At 49.2% G+C, this 13,881-nt stretch overlaps 1 protein-coding gene across 1 annotated transcript in view; it reads left to right on the top strand.

The window, feature by feature from the left end:
- The window catches only part of Anpep (alanyl aminopeptidase, membrane), a 43,214-nt gene extending 30,293 nt beyond the window's left edge, over window positions 1-12,921 (top strand). Inside the window, exons 11-21 of the mRNA XM_034520361.1 lie at window positions 831-1,006; window positions 1,177-1,253; window positions 1,860-1,996; window positions 2,099-2,154; window positions 3,735-3,882; window positions 7,471-7,562; window positions 8,155-8,265; window positions 8,404-8,571; window positions 9,292-9,432; window positions 9,754-9,835; window positions 12,382-12,921. Of these exons, the coding sequence (XP_034376252.1) occupies window positions 831-1,006; window positions 1,177-1,253; window positions 1,860-1,996; window positions 2,099-2,154; window positions 3,735-3,882; window positions 7,471-7,562; window positions 8,155-8,265; window positions 8,404-8,571; window positions 9,292-9,432; window positions 9,754-9,835; window positions 12,382-12,531 (1,338 nt within the window). The 3' untranslated portion in view covers window positions 12,532-12,921. The remainder of the gene's footprint in view (window positions 1-830; window positions 1,007-1,176; window positions 1,254-1,859; window positions 1,997-2,098; window positions 2,155-3,734; window positions 3,883-7,470; window positions 7,563-8,154; window positions 8,266-8,403; window positions 8,572-9,291; window positions 9,433-9,753; window positions 9,836-12,381) is intronic.
- The last annotated feature ends 960 nt before the right edge of the window (window positions 12,922-13,881 follow it).

Below are 13,881 nucleotides of genomic sequence, written 5' to 3'. Positions count from 1 at the left end.
CTCTGTCTTTCTGTCCAACCGCTTCCTGGCTGCTATAGTCTGTCTTTCTGGGCCCCAAGGCCATCTCACTGGGGAGGGGATGTCACAGAGTCACAGCTGGGCAGGGTCTAGTCTCATGACCCCTACCCCAACCCCATCCCATCTGCAGACCCAGCTGGCTAACCTCTCCACCCTGATTCTGACAGCTGACTTGGTGGTGCCTTATGGGATCCTCCCTCCACCACCTGCCTTCCTGCCCTCCAAAAAGCTCACCTCCTTCCCTTCCCCATCTTCTGTGCACACCTCCCCCCCCCCCCCCCCCCCCCGTTTACCTCTGACAGCTTCTTTTCTGCCCAACTTTCCGGGGTTCACAGCTTAAGTTACTAGCAGATTGGCTTTTTGCTGTGATTACAAAAGCACTGCCCAAAGCATTTGAGAAAGATGAGAAAGATCTGAGAAGACAGTAACAGGGCTTTGACATCCCTTCTATTGGGGGTACTTTTCCTCCAATCCCACAGCCTTGTCCCTTGCTCCTGCCTGTGACATTGGGCAATGCTTTCTCTCTTCTCTGTTCTTCACATCTCTAAACATTCAGAAGGTGCCCTAGGCATGGGCCATGTCTTGGGGCCACATACAGCTGTGCCGGCAACAGAATTAGCTAGAAGCTGAGAGATTCTCCATGTCACTCAGCTCTGGGCAGACAATGAGCGACAGAGCCAGACTTGTCCTCTGCCCCACTTCCTTGCATCAATGACACCACACAGTCTTCGGCTGGCAAGAATCTGCAGAGGCTGCCTGGGTGGTGGGTGGGAGGATAGTGGTTCACCAGCCACACCTTGTCCCTTGAACAGGCTGTGGACCAACAGACAAGTGTCACACTCCCAGCCTCGGTGCGCACCATCATGGACCGCTGGACTCTACAGATGGGCTTTCCTGTTGTCACTGTGAACACCAATACGGGAGAAATCTCCCAGGAATACTTCCGCCTGGACCCCACGTCCAATGTTACCCGCCCCTCACAGTTTAAGTGAGCAGATGATGCCACCAAAGTCCCTGGGAAGGGTGGGACACAAGGGAGGTGACCAGTGCAGTTAGGAGCACAGTAGACACTTGGTATCAGTGTGCAGCACCTGAGCGGGGTACCCCAGGTGGTAAGAGTTCCCGATCATCACTCTGGGTCACGGTCTCTCACTACAGTTACCTCTGGATCGTGCCCATCCCGTTTCTCAGAAATGGACAGGAGGAGGAGCCCTACTGGCTGAAGAACCAGAAAGGTAATCTACCCCCCCCCCCCCCTTATCTGTTGTCTCTTGGCCTGAGTTCTTCAGGGAGTTGGGTGGGGTTGGGGTTGTGGGGTTTGGGGAGAGCTGAGTGAAGGTTCCCTTCATTATCTCACTCAACAAATGGAGCTGATAACTTTGTTTCCAATTCTCACCTTGCTTCTATGTGGCCTCAGGCAACTTACCAGTCCTCTCTGGTCTTCCTGCTCCATCGAGTTGTGTGAGAGCCACAAGAGAGAATTCCTGTAAAATGCTTAGGACAGTGGTTGGCAGGTACAAGGAGCTGCCCTATGTGACCAGGCACTGAGAAGGCAAAGGCAAAGGCCACTCACTCAGAAGCAGGCGAAGGAAGGCATGCAGTCAGAAACATCCAGGGACCCTCTAACTGTCAACTGTAGAGTCTGGCTGTGGTGCTTACCCGGAGTGGTGAGCCAGGAATGAGGGGTCACTTTCATGCAAAGGCCCAGAAAGTGAACTGTGTCACACACAGGGTACCAGTGGGAGGTGGCTAAGCAAGATGGATGCTGAGAAGAGGCTCAGGGTTCTTCTTGGCCTTCTGAGCACACTCCACCCAGCCCAGCTGTCTGCTTTACTCCACAGACCAAAATGAAAAATTCCGGACATCGTCACCCAATGACTGGGTCTTACTGAACACCGATGTAACTGGCTACTACCTGGTTAACTATGATGAAAGCAACTGGAGGAAGCTTCAGAATCAGCTGCAAACAAACCTTTCCGTGGGTATCCCTGCGTGTCCGTGTCCCATGGTATGATGAACCATCAGAAATCAACGTCTACTCCATACTGTAAGCCCAAAGTCACACTGTTTCCCTCTCTAGGTTATCCCTGTCATCAACCGGGCACAGATTATCCACGACTCCTTCGACCTGGCCAGGTGAGTGCCCTCCTGGCTATGCACAGAAGCCTATGACTGATGGCGAATGACCCTACATTCCCCCTGCTATCCTTGATGCCCATCAGGTGCTGTGTCAGGTGCCCCCAGAGCAGCCTCCCATGGTCCCCTGGCCATTTCATAGATAAAGACTCTGATGGCATTAGAGCACCTTACCCCACATGTCACAGCAGCACACACAGGGATCTCCTGCTTCACTGCCCACTTCCCACCCACCACCCCAGCTTGCCCGAGTGCTGTGTGCACACCAGGCCTGTGCTTGGTGCTTAAAAAAAAAAGTCTGGCTTGAGAAGGACAGAAGAGACAGAACTTGGACACAATGATGCTTAATGAACACCTGTTCTACCTCACAGGATAACATGCTCGCTCATGGTGGTTATGGTGAGGCAGCAAGGGAGGTGTCTGACTTGAGTGATATTTCCCAAAGTCATTTGTGGACCAAATACCTACAAATAGCCTAAGCAAGAAGATGGGGAAAGGGTCCAGTCAGAAGAGCTTCATAGAAAGGTCGGCAGAGATGACTTAGGCCTTGTCACTCAGCATTAGAAAAACCATTAGATTCCGTGAGCCCATAAAAACTGATATGGCAGTGTACCACCACTGATGCGGAGAAGCAGGTCCCTGAGCTCGGCCAGACAGCCTCATGAATTCAGTGAGTTCCAGGTTCAGTAAAAGACTCATGTCTCAAAAAAATAAGATGGAGATCAATTGAGGAAGACCCCCACCTCGATGGCCTCTGGCCTCCACATACATAGACACACTCATACATACCTGCAGGCACATGTGCACGCACCCACAGGAACACATGCAGACACATGAGCACCCCTACACACACACACCTGTATTGTGCACGCATGTGTGCGGGGACACACACACACACACACACACACACACACTCCAGGAAAAGCTCAGCAGAGTTAAGCGCATGGAGCTCTGAGCTGGGTCTCTTTTGAGCTGAGTGGCTTTGGGGAAGTCAGTATACGTTATACCAAGTCAGTATAAATGGTGGGGTGCATGGTTTTTTTTTTTTTTTTTTTTTTTTTTGGTTTTTCGAGACAGGGTTTCTCTGTGTAGTCCTTGCTGTCCTGGAACTCACTCTGTAGACCAGGCTGGCCTCGAACTCAGAAATCCACCTGCCTCTGCCTCCCAAGTGCTGGGATTAAAGGCATGCACCACCACCGCCGGGCGGTGCCTTTAATGCCTTTAATCCCAGCATTTGGAAGGTGGTTGTTTCTCTGTGACTTTGAGGCCAACATGGTCTACACAATGAGTTCTAGGACAGCCAGGGTTACATAGAGAGATCCTTTCTCAAAACAATAAAGATTATCATAGTAAGAACTAAATAAAATGAGGTTTATAGGCAAGAGAAGATGACTGGCAGTAGACTGAGGTTGGACCCCAATGGTGGCACCACTAACACCTGTGTCACTCCTTCTCGAGTGGAAAATATGAAAGGGTCAGAAGACCCAAGTGTAGGTATGTCCTTGAGAACCTGGGTTAAGGTCCCCAGAGTGTGGCTGGGTTGAGTGGGTGCTGATCTGGGGCCTTCTGTTTGTCCCCAGTGCTCAAAAGATACCCATCACTCTGGCACTGAACAACACCCTCTTCCTGGACAAAGAAATGGAATACATGCCCTGGGCAGCTGCCCTGAGCAGCCTGAACTACTTCAACCTCATGTTGGACCGCACAGAGGTCTACGGCCCCATGAAGGTATGAATTGCTGACTGACATCCCAGGGTCTAACCTGCACCACTGGGCAGTTATTAAGTTATTACCTGGCCAAGCTCTTTTGAGAAAACAGGTTTGGAGAGGATGGCAGAGTAAGGGTTCTAAAACGAGCAGGCATGGAGAAGGCTAGAAGTATGGGCGCCTCCTTCCTACCCCCACCAAAAAAAAAAAAAAAAAAAAAGACAAGCAAAGTCTAGCAAAGTCTTCCCATTGGAAACACGGGAAATTAATGACTTGGGGAGGCCCAGAGAGGACATTGCACTGGAAACCTAAAGGCCTATCTTACCTGCCATGTGCCTTAGGCAGCTGTTGCCAGCAACACCAGTGTCTGCTGAGATGTGGGCCTGGCCACCACAGCATTTGCCCCTAGGCTGGCAGTAAACACTGGTCTTACAGGCTTTGACACGTTTATAGCGTGGCCTAGATGTGTGAAGCTCCCACTGGAGAGGACAAGCCTGTAGGAGCTGGCTCAGGACGAGGCCACACCCATGCGACGCTCACTGCATCCTTCATAAGAGAGCAAACAGCAGACAAAGAAAACAGAAATACGTGACTAACAGCTGGGACTGGCCAAGTTACACCGCAATGCCCCTTTGACGGAATGTTCGTAGCTCTGTAGATCACATTTAAGAGACTTTTGTTGTCGGGGATTTGGGGTGTGTGTGTGTGTGTGTTTCTGTGTTCTGGGGATTGAACTCAACTCCTCATGGCAAACCCTGGGTTAACTGAACCATCTCCCTAGCCCAATTTTTTTGGTTGCTTTTTGTTTTGCTTCTTTTTATTGTTTGTTGGCTTATTGGTTTAATTTTTAGATCGTCTTTGTAGGTTGGCCTGGAATTCTTTTAATTTTTTTAAATTCTACTATCTCCCTAGAATAGCAAATACATATTTTGATAAACAGCCTTTTAACTTTTCATGCTTGCCCAGGATCCTCTCAAGCCAGTACCGTAGCGCAACAATACTTATCAAATCAGCCACTCAGCAGACACCTCGTGTCAGTATTCCCTTCAGAGCCAGCTGGAGTGTGTCTGTGCTGACAGCTGTGGTGTCCCCATCTAGTAAGGCTTGGTGGACTGAGCCCACAGGAGAGTTCATGTACTTCCCGAAGTCCTCTGTCATGGCCAAGACTGTTGCCGAGGCCCTGCACAAGGTCCTGCCTGAGCTTCCTCAGCCCATGGCTGTCTTCCGTATTTTCTCTCAGGGAGAACATATTCTGAGCCTTTTGAGAGAGCGTTTATGGCAGTGGGTTTTCTCAGGCAGAAAGTCAGCAATGGTTTTATTCTGCTTTCTTGCTGGACTGAGAATTCAGTTGGTTTTGGAAGTTTCTAGATTGGCAATCATTCCTGAGAATGTCTAAGGTCTTGATCTGTCGACGTCAGCTGCTTTTGGCCTTCTCAGTTCTCAGTGTGTAACCAATTTTGCTTCCTGGAAACTTCTGGGCTCCTGCAGCAGTCCTGGTGGGCCAGTCTGGGACTTTTCGGCTTGGACATAGGTATCAGAATGTGTTTGCTGTCCCTCTGAACTTCTTTCCCATCTGCTGTTCATTTCATGTCTTTCTGGAAGTCTGTGCATTTCCACTTCTTCCTTTTGCTTTGGTTTGGCTTTCATGTCCTCCTAGTTTCCAGCTTGGTGACTCTTCACTTTCCCCCAGGGAGGGGGCCCTCAGTGTTTGTCCCTCACCTGCAGGGTGTTTTATTCTTCCCTCCCGTTTCGGGCCCCAGTGTCCTGCATGGCGTCTTCTCGTCCGGGAGGGTAGTCGGTACTCGGCTTTTGAAGTCTCCCTTTTTTCTTTGTTGACTTGAGGTTTCTGTTTGTCTTGGTCTCCTGTCAAGTAGAAGGCTGAGAGGCCCTTTTTGGATTTAAGAGTGAGGCAATAAAAGTGACCCGAAGCCAGAATTGGAACAGAAGAGACTGCTAAGGCCCACAAAAGGGTATGGTGGTGCGCTCCTTTAATCCCAGCATTCAGGAGACAGAGGTAGGAGGCGCTCTGAGTGTGAGTTCAGCCTGGTGTCTGCTTGGTGAGTTTCAGGCTAGCCAGGACTGCATAGTGCAACCATATCTTAGTGACGATGATGACAATGGCAAAGAAGGATCAGAAGCTCCATGTAGTCTGTCGCCTGTAGATCTCACTGTGGGGAGATGTGGTGGCCAAATAATTCGTCACTGGAGACACTCAAAAGTGAAAGGCTGGGAGTCTGGGATGTGACTTAGTGAGAAAATGTGTGTACAGTACGTGCGAAGCCTTGAACCTGGCCTCTGGCATAAAATTTAAGAGAAAGGACTGAACTTAAGGATAAACTTATATCAGACTGTCAAAGAACAGAAGTTTTTTAAAACTATAAAAAAGGAAGGAAGGAAAGAGAAAAAGAAAAAGAAATCAATGAATATTCATGGGTCTTGGGTATTCTCTCAAGATCGTCTGGTGTCTCTGGCATGAGTCTCTGTTATATGCAGTAAAGCTGGCAGTGCCCACACTCGGGGTCAGTGGGGACTGATGGAACCTCCACCTCTGACCTCCTTGTAACCCTTCTCACTGTGTGTAGTGCCTAGCACCCCCAGCCTCTCTGGTCCAGCATCTCCTGTGAATGAGGGCAAGCTGCCACTGGACATAGGCCAAGCTCGAGTTTCTACCAACAGACTTGGATTCAACCTCCATACACAGCCCCGGCCTCCCCCCCAACCCCCCGCCCCCAGCCCTTTCATTCTGAGCCTCCCTACAGCAAGCCCTTTTCTTTTTCTTTCTTTCTTTCTTTTTTTTTTTTCAAGGTTTCTCTGGCTGTCCTAGAACTCACTCTGTTTTAGGCTGGCCTCAAACTCAGAGATCCATCTTCCTCTGTCTTCAGAGTGCTGGGGTTAAAGATGTGCACCTCCACCAGCTGGCTAGCAAAGTCCTCTTCTGCAGAAGCCTGGTGGCAAATTCTTCATCTCAGGCTGCGTTGATCTCCCTTCTTAGCTCCCAGCTGCCCTGTGTTGACATCTTGATATCACAGCCACCAATACTTACAAGTTCTTGGGGAGGGGAGAGGCCAGTTCCTTTTACCATTGGATAATGGCTTCAGTTTGTTGCAAAGTCAAGTCAGTCTGCCACATCAAATCAGAATCTGAAAAAAAAAAGTTTAATTTAATGACGGCATGAGGCTGACATGAGATTAGTTTGGTTTTGTGTGTTTGGTTTGTTTTGTTTAAAAAAAAAAAAAAAAAAAAAAAGAGCAGCACACAGAATTAGGCACAAGCCAAGAAAGGGTGCAAGGGCAAGAGGGGATGGTGTTGCTGGTCTGGAAAATCATAGTTTGTGCCCACTCTCTGATCATCTCTGTGTTGCCTAGATTTCTTACAGTAAGATCTTGGAGGAGACCTGACATTACAGTTGGAGGCAATGGTGGGTGGACAAAGACGGTTAGGCCTGAGTCAGTCTGGCTTAGTCATCTGTAACCTAGATTGAAAGTGCTGGCCTTGGATACACCCTGACCTCTCCCTGCCTGCCAGCAACCACTCATTGCTTACAGAGAGGCTGCCTACCCAGGCAGGTCAGCCTGGGCCCTTGACACAACTCCTATGTTCTTTCCACAGAGCTATCTGAAAAAGCAAGTCACACCCCTCTTCTTCCACTTCCAAAATATAACCAACAACTGGGCCGATCGCCCTCCAACACTGATGGAGCAGTAAGTGTGTTGTCTTGTGTGGCTTTGGAGGGCCTGTGGGACCTCAGAGCTGAGAACACCACCTGGCAGTGTTCTCCTCTGGAACCTTCCATGCCTGGACACCAACCAAGGAGAGACCCCACCTAGAAACATGGGGCACTGCCTTGGGGATCTACCTCACCTGTAGGCTCTTCTGGCTTCTTTTGAATTTTGTGGGTTTCTTTGTCACAGGGTTTTAGGTAGCCCAGGCTACCCTGGAAGTTTTGATCCTTCTACCTCAGCTTCTCACGTGGTAGGATCACAGGTGTGCACCACCATACTCAGTTTATACAGGGCTGGGATCAAACCCAGGGCTTCCTGAAAACTACAAACATCTATAAACTGAACTACACCCCCAGTCCTGACTTTATTAACAGAGATTCAAACTGAAAACCGGAGGCTGCCTTGGGAGCCAAGAAAATGCAGGCTAAAGGCAGGAAGAAAATAGGAAAAGTCCCAAAGGGTCAGGTGAACCACAGAGCCTTAGTAATTAGGCCTCTGGTTGTGTGTTAAGAGGATAGTCTTGGTGAGAGTCTGGGCAGGATGTACTAACCACATGTCATCTCTGGGACAGGTACAATGAAATTAACACCATCAGCACCGCCTGTTCCAGTGGTCTCAAAGAGTGTAGGGACCTGGTTGTTGGGTTTTATAGATATTGGATGAACAACCCTGATAATAACCCGTGAGTATTACCCCGTGCCTCCCCTGCCTGTCCTTATCTGCCCCTTGGACTAAATAGAGCCCCAGGCCAGTCATCGGCAACTCCTTGCTGCCCGCTCCTCGATGTTCCTCTGCTCCTGACTCCCTCAATCCATCCCAGGATCCACCCCAACCTTCGATATACTGTCTACTGCAATGCTATTGCTTTTGGCGGCGAGGAAGAGTGGAACTTTGCTTGGGAACAGTTCCGGAATGCAACTTTGGTGAACGAGGCAGACAAACTCCGGTCAGCCTTGGCCTGTAGCAAAGAGGTGTGGATTTTGAACAGGTAAGGACCTGGCCCCACCCACAGACTCCATGCTCTTCTTCCTACCAGCCTCTCAGCCATGTGCTGGCGAGGACAGGGAGGCTCAGAGGCAAATCAATTAGTTGTTCAGAGACCACAGGCTTAGTATGTGACTAAGCCAGGGTCAAGGTCAGGGTCAGATCCCTAACTCTTAACTGCTGTGGGCTCCGTTTTGAGCCTCACGGCAGGGTCTCCTGCTCCTGGGTGAGGTCTCTCCCACCCTGGTAACCCTTTCATAGGCCAGACCTGCAAAGTTCCAGAGACTAACTATGGCTAGGCATTGTTCCCGATTCCACAGGACATCCATGACCCCCAAACCCATGAGAATCATATTCTTTGCTCCATCAGTGTTCATGAGAAACAGTTCAGTTGAGTCTCCTTCACCATCAAAGTAAGGAGCAGCCACTTTACCTGGTGTGAAGGCTGAGAGGGCAGGAATGCCTTCCTTCTTTTATCTGCTCTCAAGAGAGTTTCATGGTAGCACACACTTGCATGACCAGTGATCCTATGACCCTGTCTGTGTAGGTGACTCAGTTTCCCGCCAACAGAGGGGAGGTACCAACGCGCCCCACAGCTCTTCCCACATCAAAGGGATGTGGAGCGATGCGAGAGGCAGTGGTTGTGTGCGTGGCATCGGGCTCCCAACCCTGTGTCCTGGGACTGCAGTCCTCAAGTAGCCCTATCCTTGCCTGCTGCCCACAGGTACCTGAGTTACACTCTGAACCCAGACTACATCCGGAAGCAGGATGCCACCAACACCATCATCAACATCGCCAGCAATGTGGCTGGGCAGTCTCTGGTTTGGGACTTTGTCCGAAGTAACTGGAAGAAACTGTTTGAGGAGTGAGTGTTGAACTATCAAAGGCTGAGACTGGGTGTGCTTGGGTGACCCATCCACCTCCCCACTCCCGTGCTGAACTTTCTCATTTAGAAAACTCCAACAGGGACAAGGAGTCAGAGACCCACAGCCTGAGCTGTGTTCAAGTCTTGCCTCCTGCTTGTCCTGGAAAGGTCTCTTGGGGTTCTGGGTTTTATCTCCTTAGGTCTCCCTCACAGAATAGTTGTGGGGTCCTATAGTTTCCTGACACCTGCAGAGAGAGTCCTTGGGTCTCAGCCCCTCCACCGCTCATGCTCACTCCCTCCTTCTCTCCCCCACCCCCACAGTTACGGTGGAGGCTCTTTCTCCTTTGCCAATCTCATCCAGGGAGTGACACGGCGCTTCTCCTCTGAGTTCGAGCTGCAGCAGGTAAGTGGCCAGACCTCTCCTCACCCTGGGCTTTGTCTGGTTTTTCCAGTTGAAGGTAGTGGCTTCCACTCGCAGAGCAAGGATTGAAAGACTTTGTAGATATTAATGAGTCTGCAGTGGTGGCGCACGCCTTTGATCCCAGCACTTGGGAGGCAGAGGCAGGCAGATTTCTGAGTTCAAGGCCAGCCTAGTCTACAGAGTGAGTTCCAGGACAGCCAGGGCTACACAGAGAAACCTGTCTTGAAAAACAAAACAAAACAAAACAAAACAAACAAACAACAAAACCTTGGAACTTTAAAACTCTATTTATTCACTAATTGCCTAAAGTGAGCCTGCACTCTGGGCTCCAGCTCTCCTTCTGCCCGTGTCTCCTGAGTAACTAGGATTGTGCACCTAGATTCCTTTAAGAAAAAAACTCAGTTACAGTTCATGGACCTTAAACTTTACCATGTTAAGTGCTTTTTAGTATTTTTGCAAGATTGTACAACCGATCTTTGCCACCCACTCTCCAAAGAAAGCATGCAGCTGCTAGCAATTTTTTTCTCATTCCTGTCCCATCTCCCTAGCCCCTGGCAACCACTAATCTACTTTACCTTTGCATTTCATAAAATAGAATCATAAAATTTGTGACTTGAAATGGAATTCTGTAATATGAACTGTTTGTGTCTGGCTTCTTCCACTTAGCGTCGAAGGTTTAAAAGACTGGTTCCTGTTAAAACACATGGTTCCTTTGCCTGGCTGAGTAGTACTCCATTGTGTAAACATACCACAGCTTCTTTATCCATTCGTCACATGATGGACATTTCGGTTGTTCCCACTTTTGTTATGAACAGTACTGCTGTGAAATTCATGTGCATGTTTTTATTGTTTCCTTTTCTCCTGGGCATAATCCTGGGAGAGGAATTGTTATTCATTTGTTTACTCCATGTTTAACTTTTTAAAGAAACTGCTAAAATTTGTCCTATAGACAGAATATCTCATATATTGCATGGATGCATCACCTGTCAATTTAAAAGCCTATGGCCTATAGGAAAGGGTAGAATAGAAGACGGGATACCTGGAGGCAGAAAGAATTCTGGGATAGAGTAAAACGAGGGACATTTGTCCAGGAAGATGTGAAGAGTCAGACACATGGTACCTGGGCTCAGGTAACTGGCCACATGGCAAATGGAGATTAGAGTAAATGGGTTATAATAAGTCAGAGAAGAACCTAGCTATATAGCCAAGGTATTTGTAAGTATATTTTGAGTCTGAGTCTTTCTTCTGGGCCCATGGGGCTGGGAAGAGAAACCAGGACATAACTTCTCCACTGCCCAGAGCAAATGCACTATTGCAACATTCCTGCCATCAGTGTCGATGGGTCCAGTTTCTCCGTGTTCCTGGGCAGCGCCTGAATGGCTAATGGTGGGAGCTTGCTGTCTATTTGCATATCACTGGGAAAAGACATCTATTCATGTCTTTTCCCTGGTTTTAATTTGAGCTTTTGCCTTTTAATTGCTGTGTTGTAGAAGGTGTGTGTGTGTGTGTGTGTGTGTGTGTGTGTGTGTGTGTGTATTCGACTTAGGGACTCAATGTGACAGCAAGCACACCACCACCTAGCTGTACCCCTCTACACTTTTTATTTGATTATTTTATTTTTTTGAGACAGGGCCTCACTATGTGACTCTGGCTGGCCTGGAATTCATTGTGTAGACCAGGCTGGGTTCGAACTCACCAAGTACTTTCTGCTGCTGACACCCAAGTGCTGAGATCAAAGGCATGCACCACCATGCCTGGCCCCAGTACTTAATTTTTTGATGCTGTTACAAGTGAAAAATTCTCTGACTTCTCAGGTTTTCATTTCTGTCCCTTGGAGTACAGTGATGTTGTACACTGGTTCTACATTATGAAATCTTGCTGGATCCTAGTTCTAACAAGTTTCCTCTTTTTTGGTGCTGGGGATGGAATCGAGGAGGGCTTCACACATGCTGGGCAAACTGAGCTGTAGCTCAGCCTGCGTTCTGATAGTTCTCTCACAGATTCCCTAGGATTCTATGTGCACAAAATCCTGTTAGGCGTGAATTGCAATGGCCCCCTCCCTTCACTCCACTCTTCACTCCACTTTACTGTTTTGAGCGATGAGATGGGGACCCAGGGCCCCCATCATGCTCAGCAAGCACCGCACCCTAACTAGTACTTTTTTAAAAAGCCACTTAGGCACTGAAACAACTCGATCATCTGAGAGGTTCAGAAATTCCCACAGTCATGGCTCCACGTGGCACCTGTTTCATTGGCTCATTACTGGGTTGAGATACTTCAGGTGAAACTCAGGGCTAACTCTTTGAGCTCTTGCACAATAAAGCCGGATACTCTCAGAGCAGATCCCACCTGGGGCTGTGGTTTCACAACTTCCGGGTAGGTGAGCACAAGATATGGGAACAAGATATGGCCCCCACCCCTCAGGGGCCTGAGAGTGGAGTGAGAGGCAGAGGGCTGGGAAGCACCCCTCTTCTCAGGGCTGAGGTGGAGAACCAGCTCAGATCTGATACTTTGGTTTCTTAAAACAGCTGGAGCAGTTTAAGGCAGAGAACTCGGCGACAGGCTTCGGCTCTGGCACTCGGGCTCTGGAGCAAGCCCTGGAGAAGACGAAAGCCAACATCAACTGGGTGAAGGAGAACAAAGATGTGGTACTCAAGTGGTTCACAGAGAACAGTTAGTCCCTGGTTCTGAGAACCACTTATCCCAGTGTGACACCTCTGACTATCTCAGCAGCCTGTGCAGGGTCTCTATCCTCAGAGCTCCAGACACCAGCATCCTACCCTCAAGGATGAAATCTCCAGCCTAGCTCCTAATTGTCAGGCTGCCGGACACCTCCCAGTTCTTGCCCCTCATGCCAACTCTGCCCCAGACTCAGGCCTCTGGGGCTGACTGATCTCAGGGAAGCCCAGCTCTGAGGCTAGATTTACTGGACAAAGGGCAGCTACAAAGAGTCTCCCTGAATGCTCTACTACTTTCTCCTCACAAGACCCAGAACCAAAAAATCAACAGGGAACGAGATCTATATATATTTTTAAGAGAAAATGTAAATAAAGAATTTCTAAAATGGGCTTCCAGATTTGTCACTCAGTGGGAGCATGAGATTAATACAATGGTTAGGGAAGTTGGAGAGGGAACTGGGGGGCATGCTGTAGGTCTGGGGGAGTGGAGGAAGGAGGATGTCTTCCTGCTCCATACAGTGTCAGACTGCAAGTTCACTGCAGTCTGATTCCCAGGACAAGTTTTTGAGGTTGGGTATTAGGAACCTCTAGGATGTGAGGGGTACATATGGTGGCTCCCACAGGGATGGTAAGAGCTGGGCCTTGGGAAGCATCCATCTTACTAAAGTAAAGAAGAGGGTGCTGGCTGTGGCCCTCATATTGTGTCAAAGAGGGATGGGCACCTGGGACAATGGGGGAAGGTAGTACAGTAGAGGCCCCAAATCTAAATGCTGAGGTCATGACCAAGGGCATGTACCTCTTCTCCAGATTCCAAGGTGCATCTTCCAAGGTAATAGCAGGATCAGGCTGAGGGTTAGAGGCAAGCAAGGCACTGGGAGAGGAGAGCTTGGGAAGACCAGTTGAATGGAAAGTGTCTGTTGTTGTAGACAGCCTCCTGGGTCCAATACATATTGTCCCCCCCACGGGGGTGGAGCTAGCAAATGAAGCTATTGATGTGTTTTTAAAAAGATAAAGGGGGGGTATGTTTTATGGAGGTGTAGTGAGTTATGGGGGAAGGGAGTGTCTCAGAGGGCCCATGCCAAGGCATCCCTTCCCCCTGAGAGACCAGCCACATGGTGGTATAGTATAGAATAGAGTTTATTCAGGGCATGGGGAGGGGAGTTAAGAGGGTAGTAGAGGCAGAGAAAGGCAGAGAGGGAGAGAGTAGAAAGGAGAGGCTGGCCATGACCACGTGGGAGGCAGTGGCAGGGAAGGGAAGAGCCTAAGAGGGCAAGAGAGAAGCAAAAAAGCAAGAGGAGGGAGGAGGGGGCAAGCAGCCCCTTTTATAGTGGGTCACCTACCTGGCTGTTG

The sequence above is a fragment of the Arvicanthis niloticus genome, chromosome 1 (genome assembly GCF_011762505.2).
Source record: "Arvicanthis niloticus isolate mArvNil1 chromosome 1, mArvNil1.pat.X, whole genome shotgun sequence".
Taxonomy (NCBI): Eukaryota; Metazoa; Chordata; class Mammalia; order Rodentia; family Muridae; genus Arvicanthis; species Arvicanthis niloticus.
This window is presented reverse-complemented; position numbering and strand designations above follow the sequence as displayed.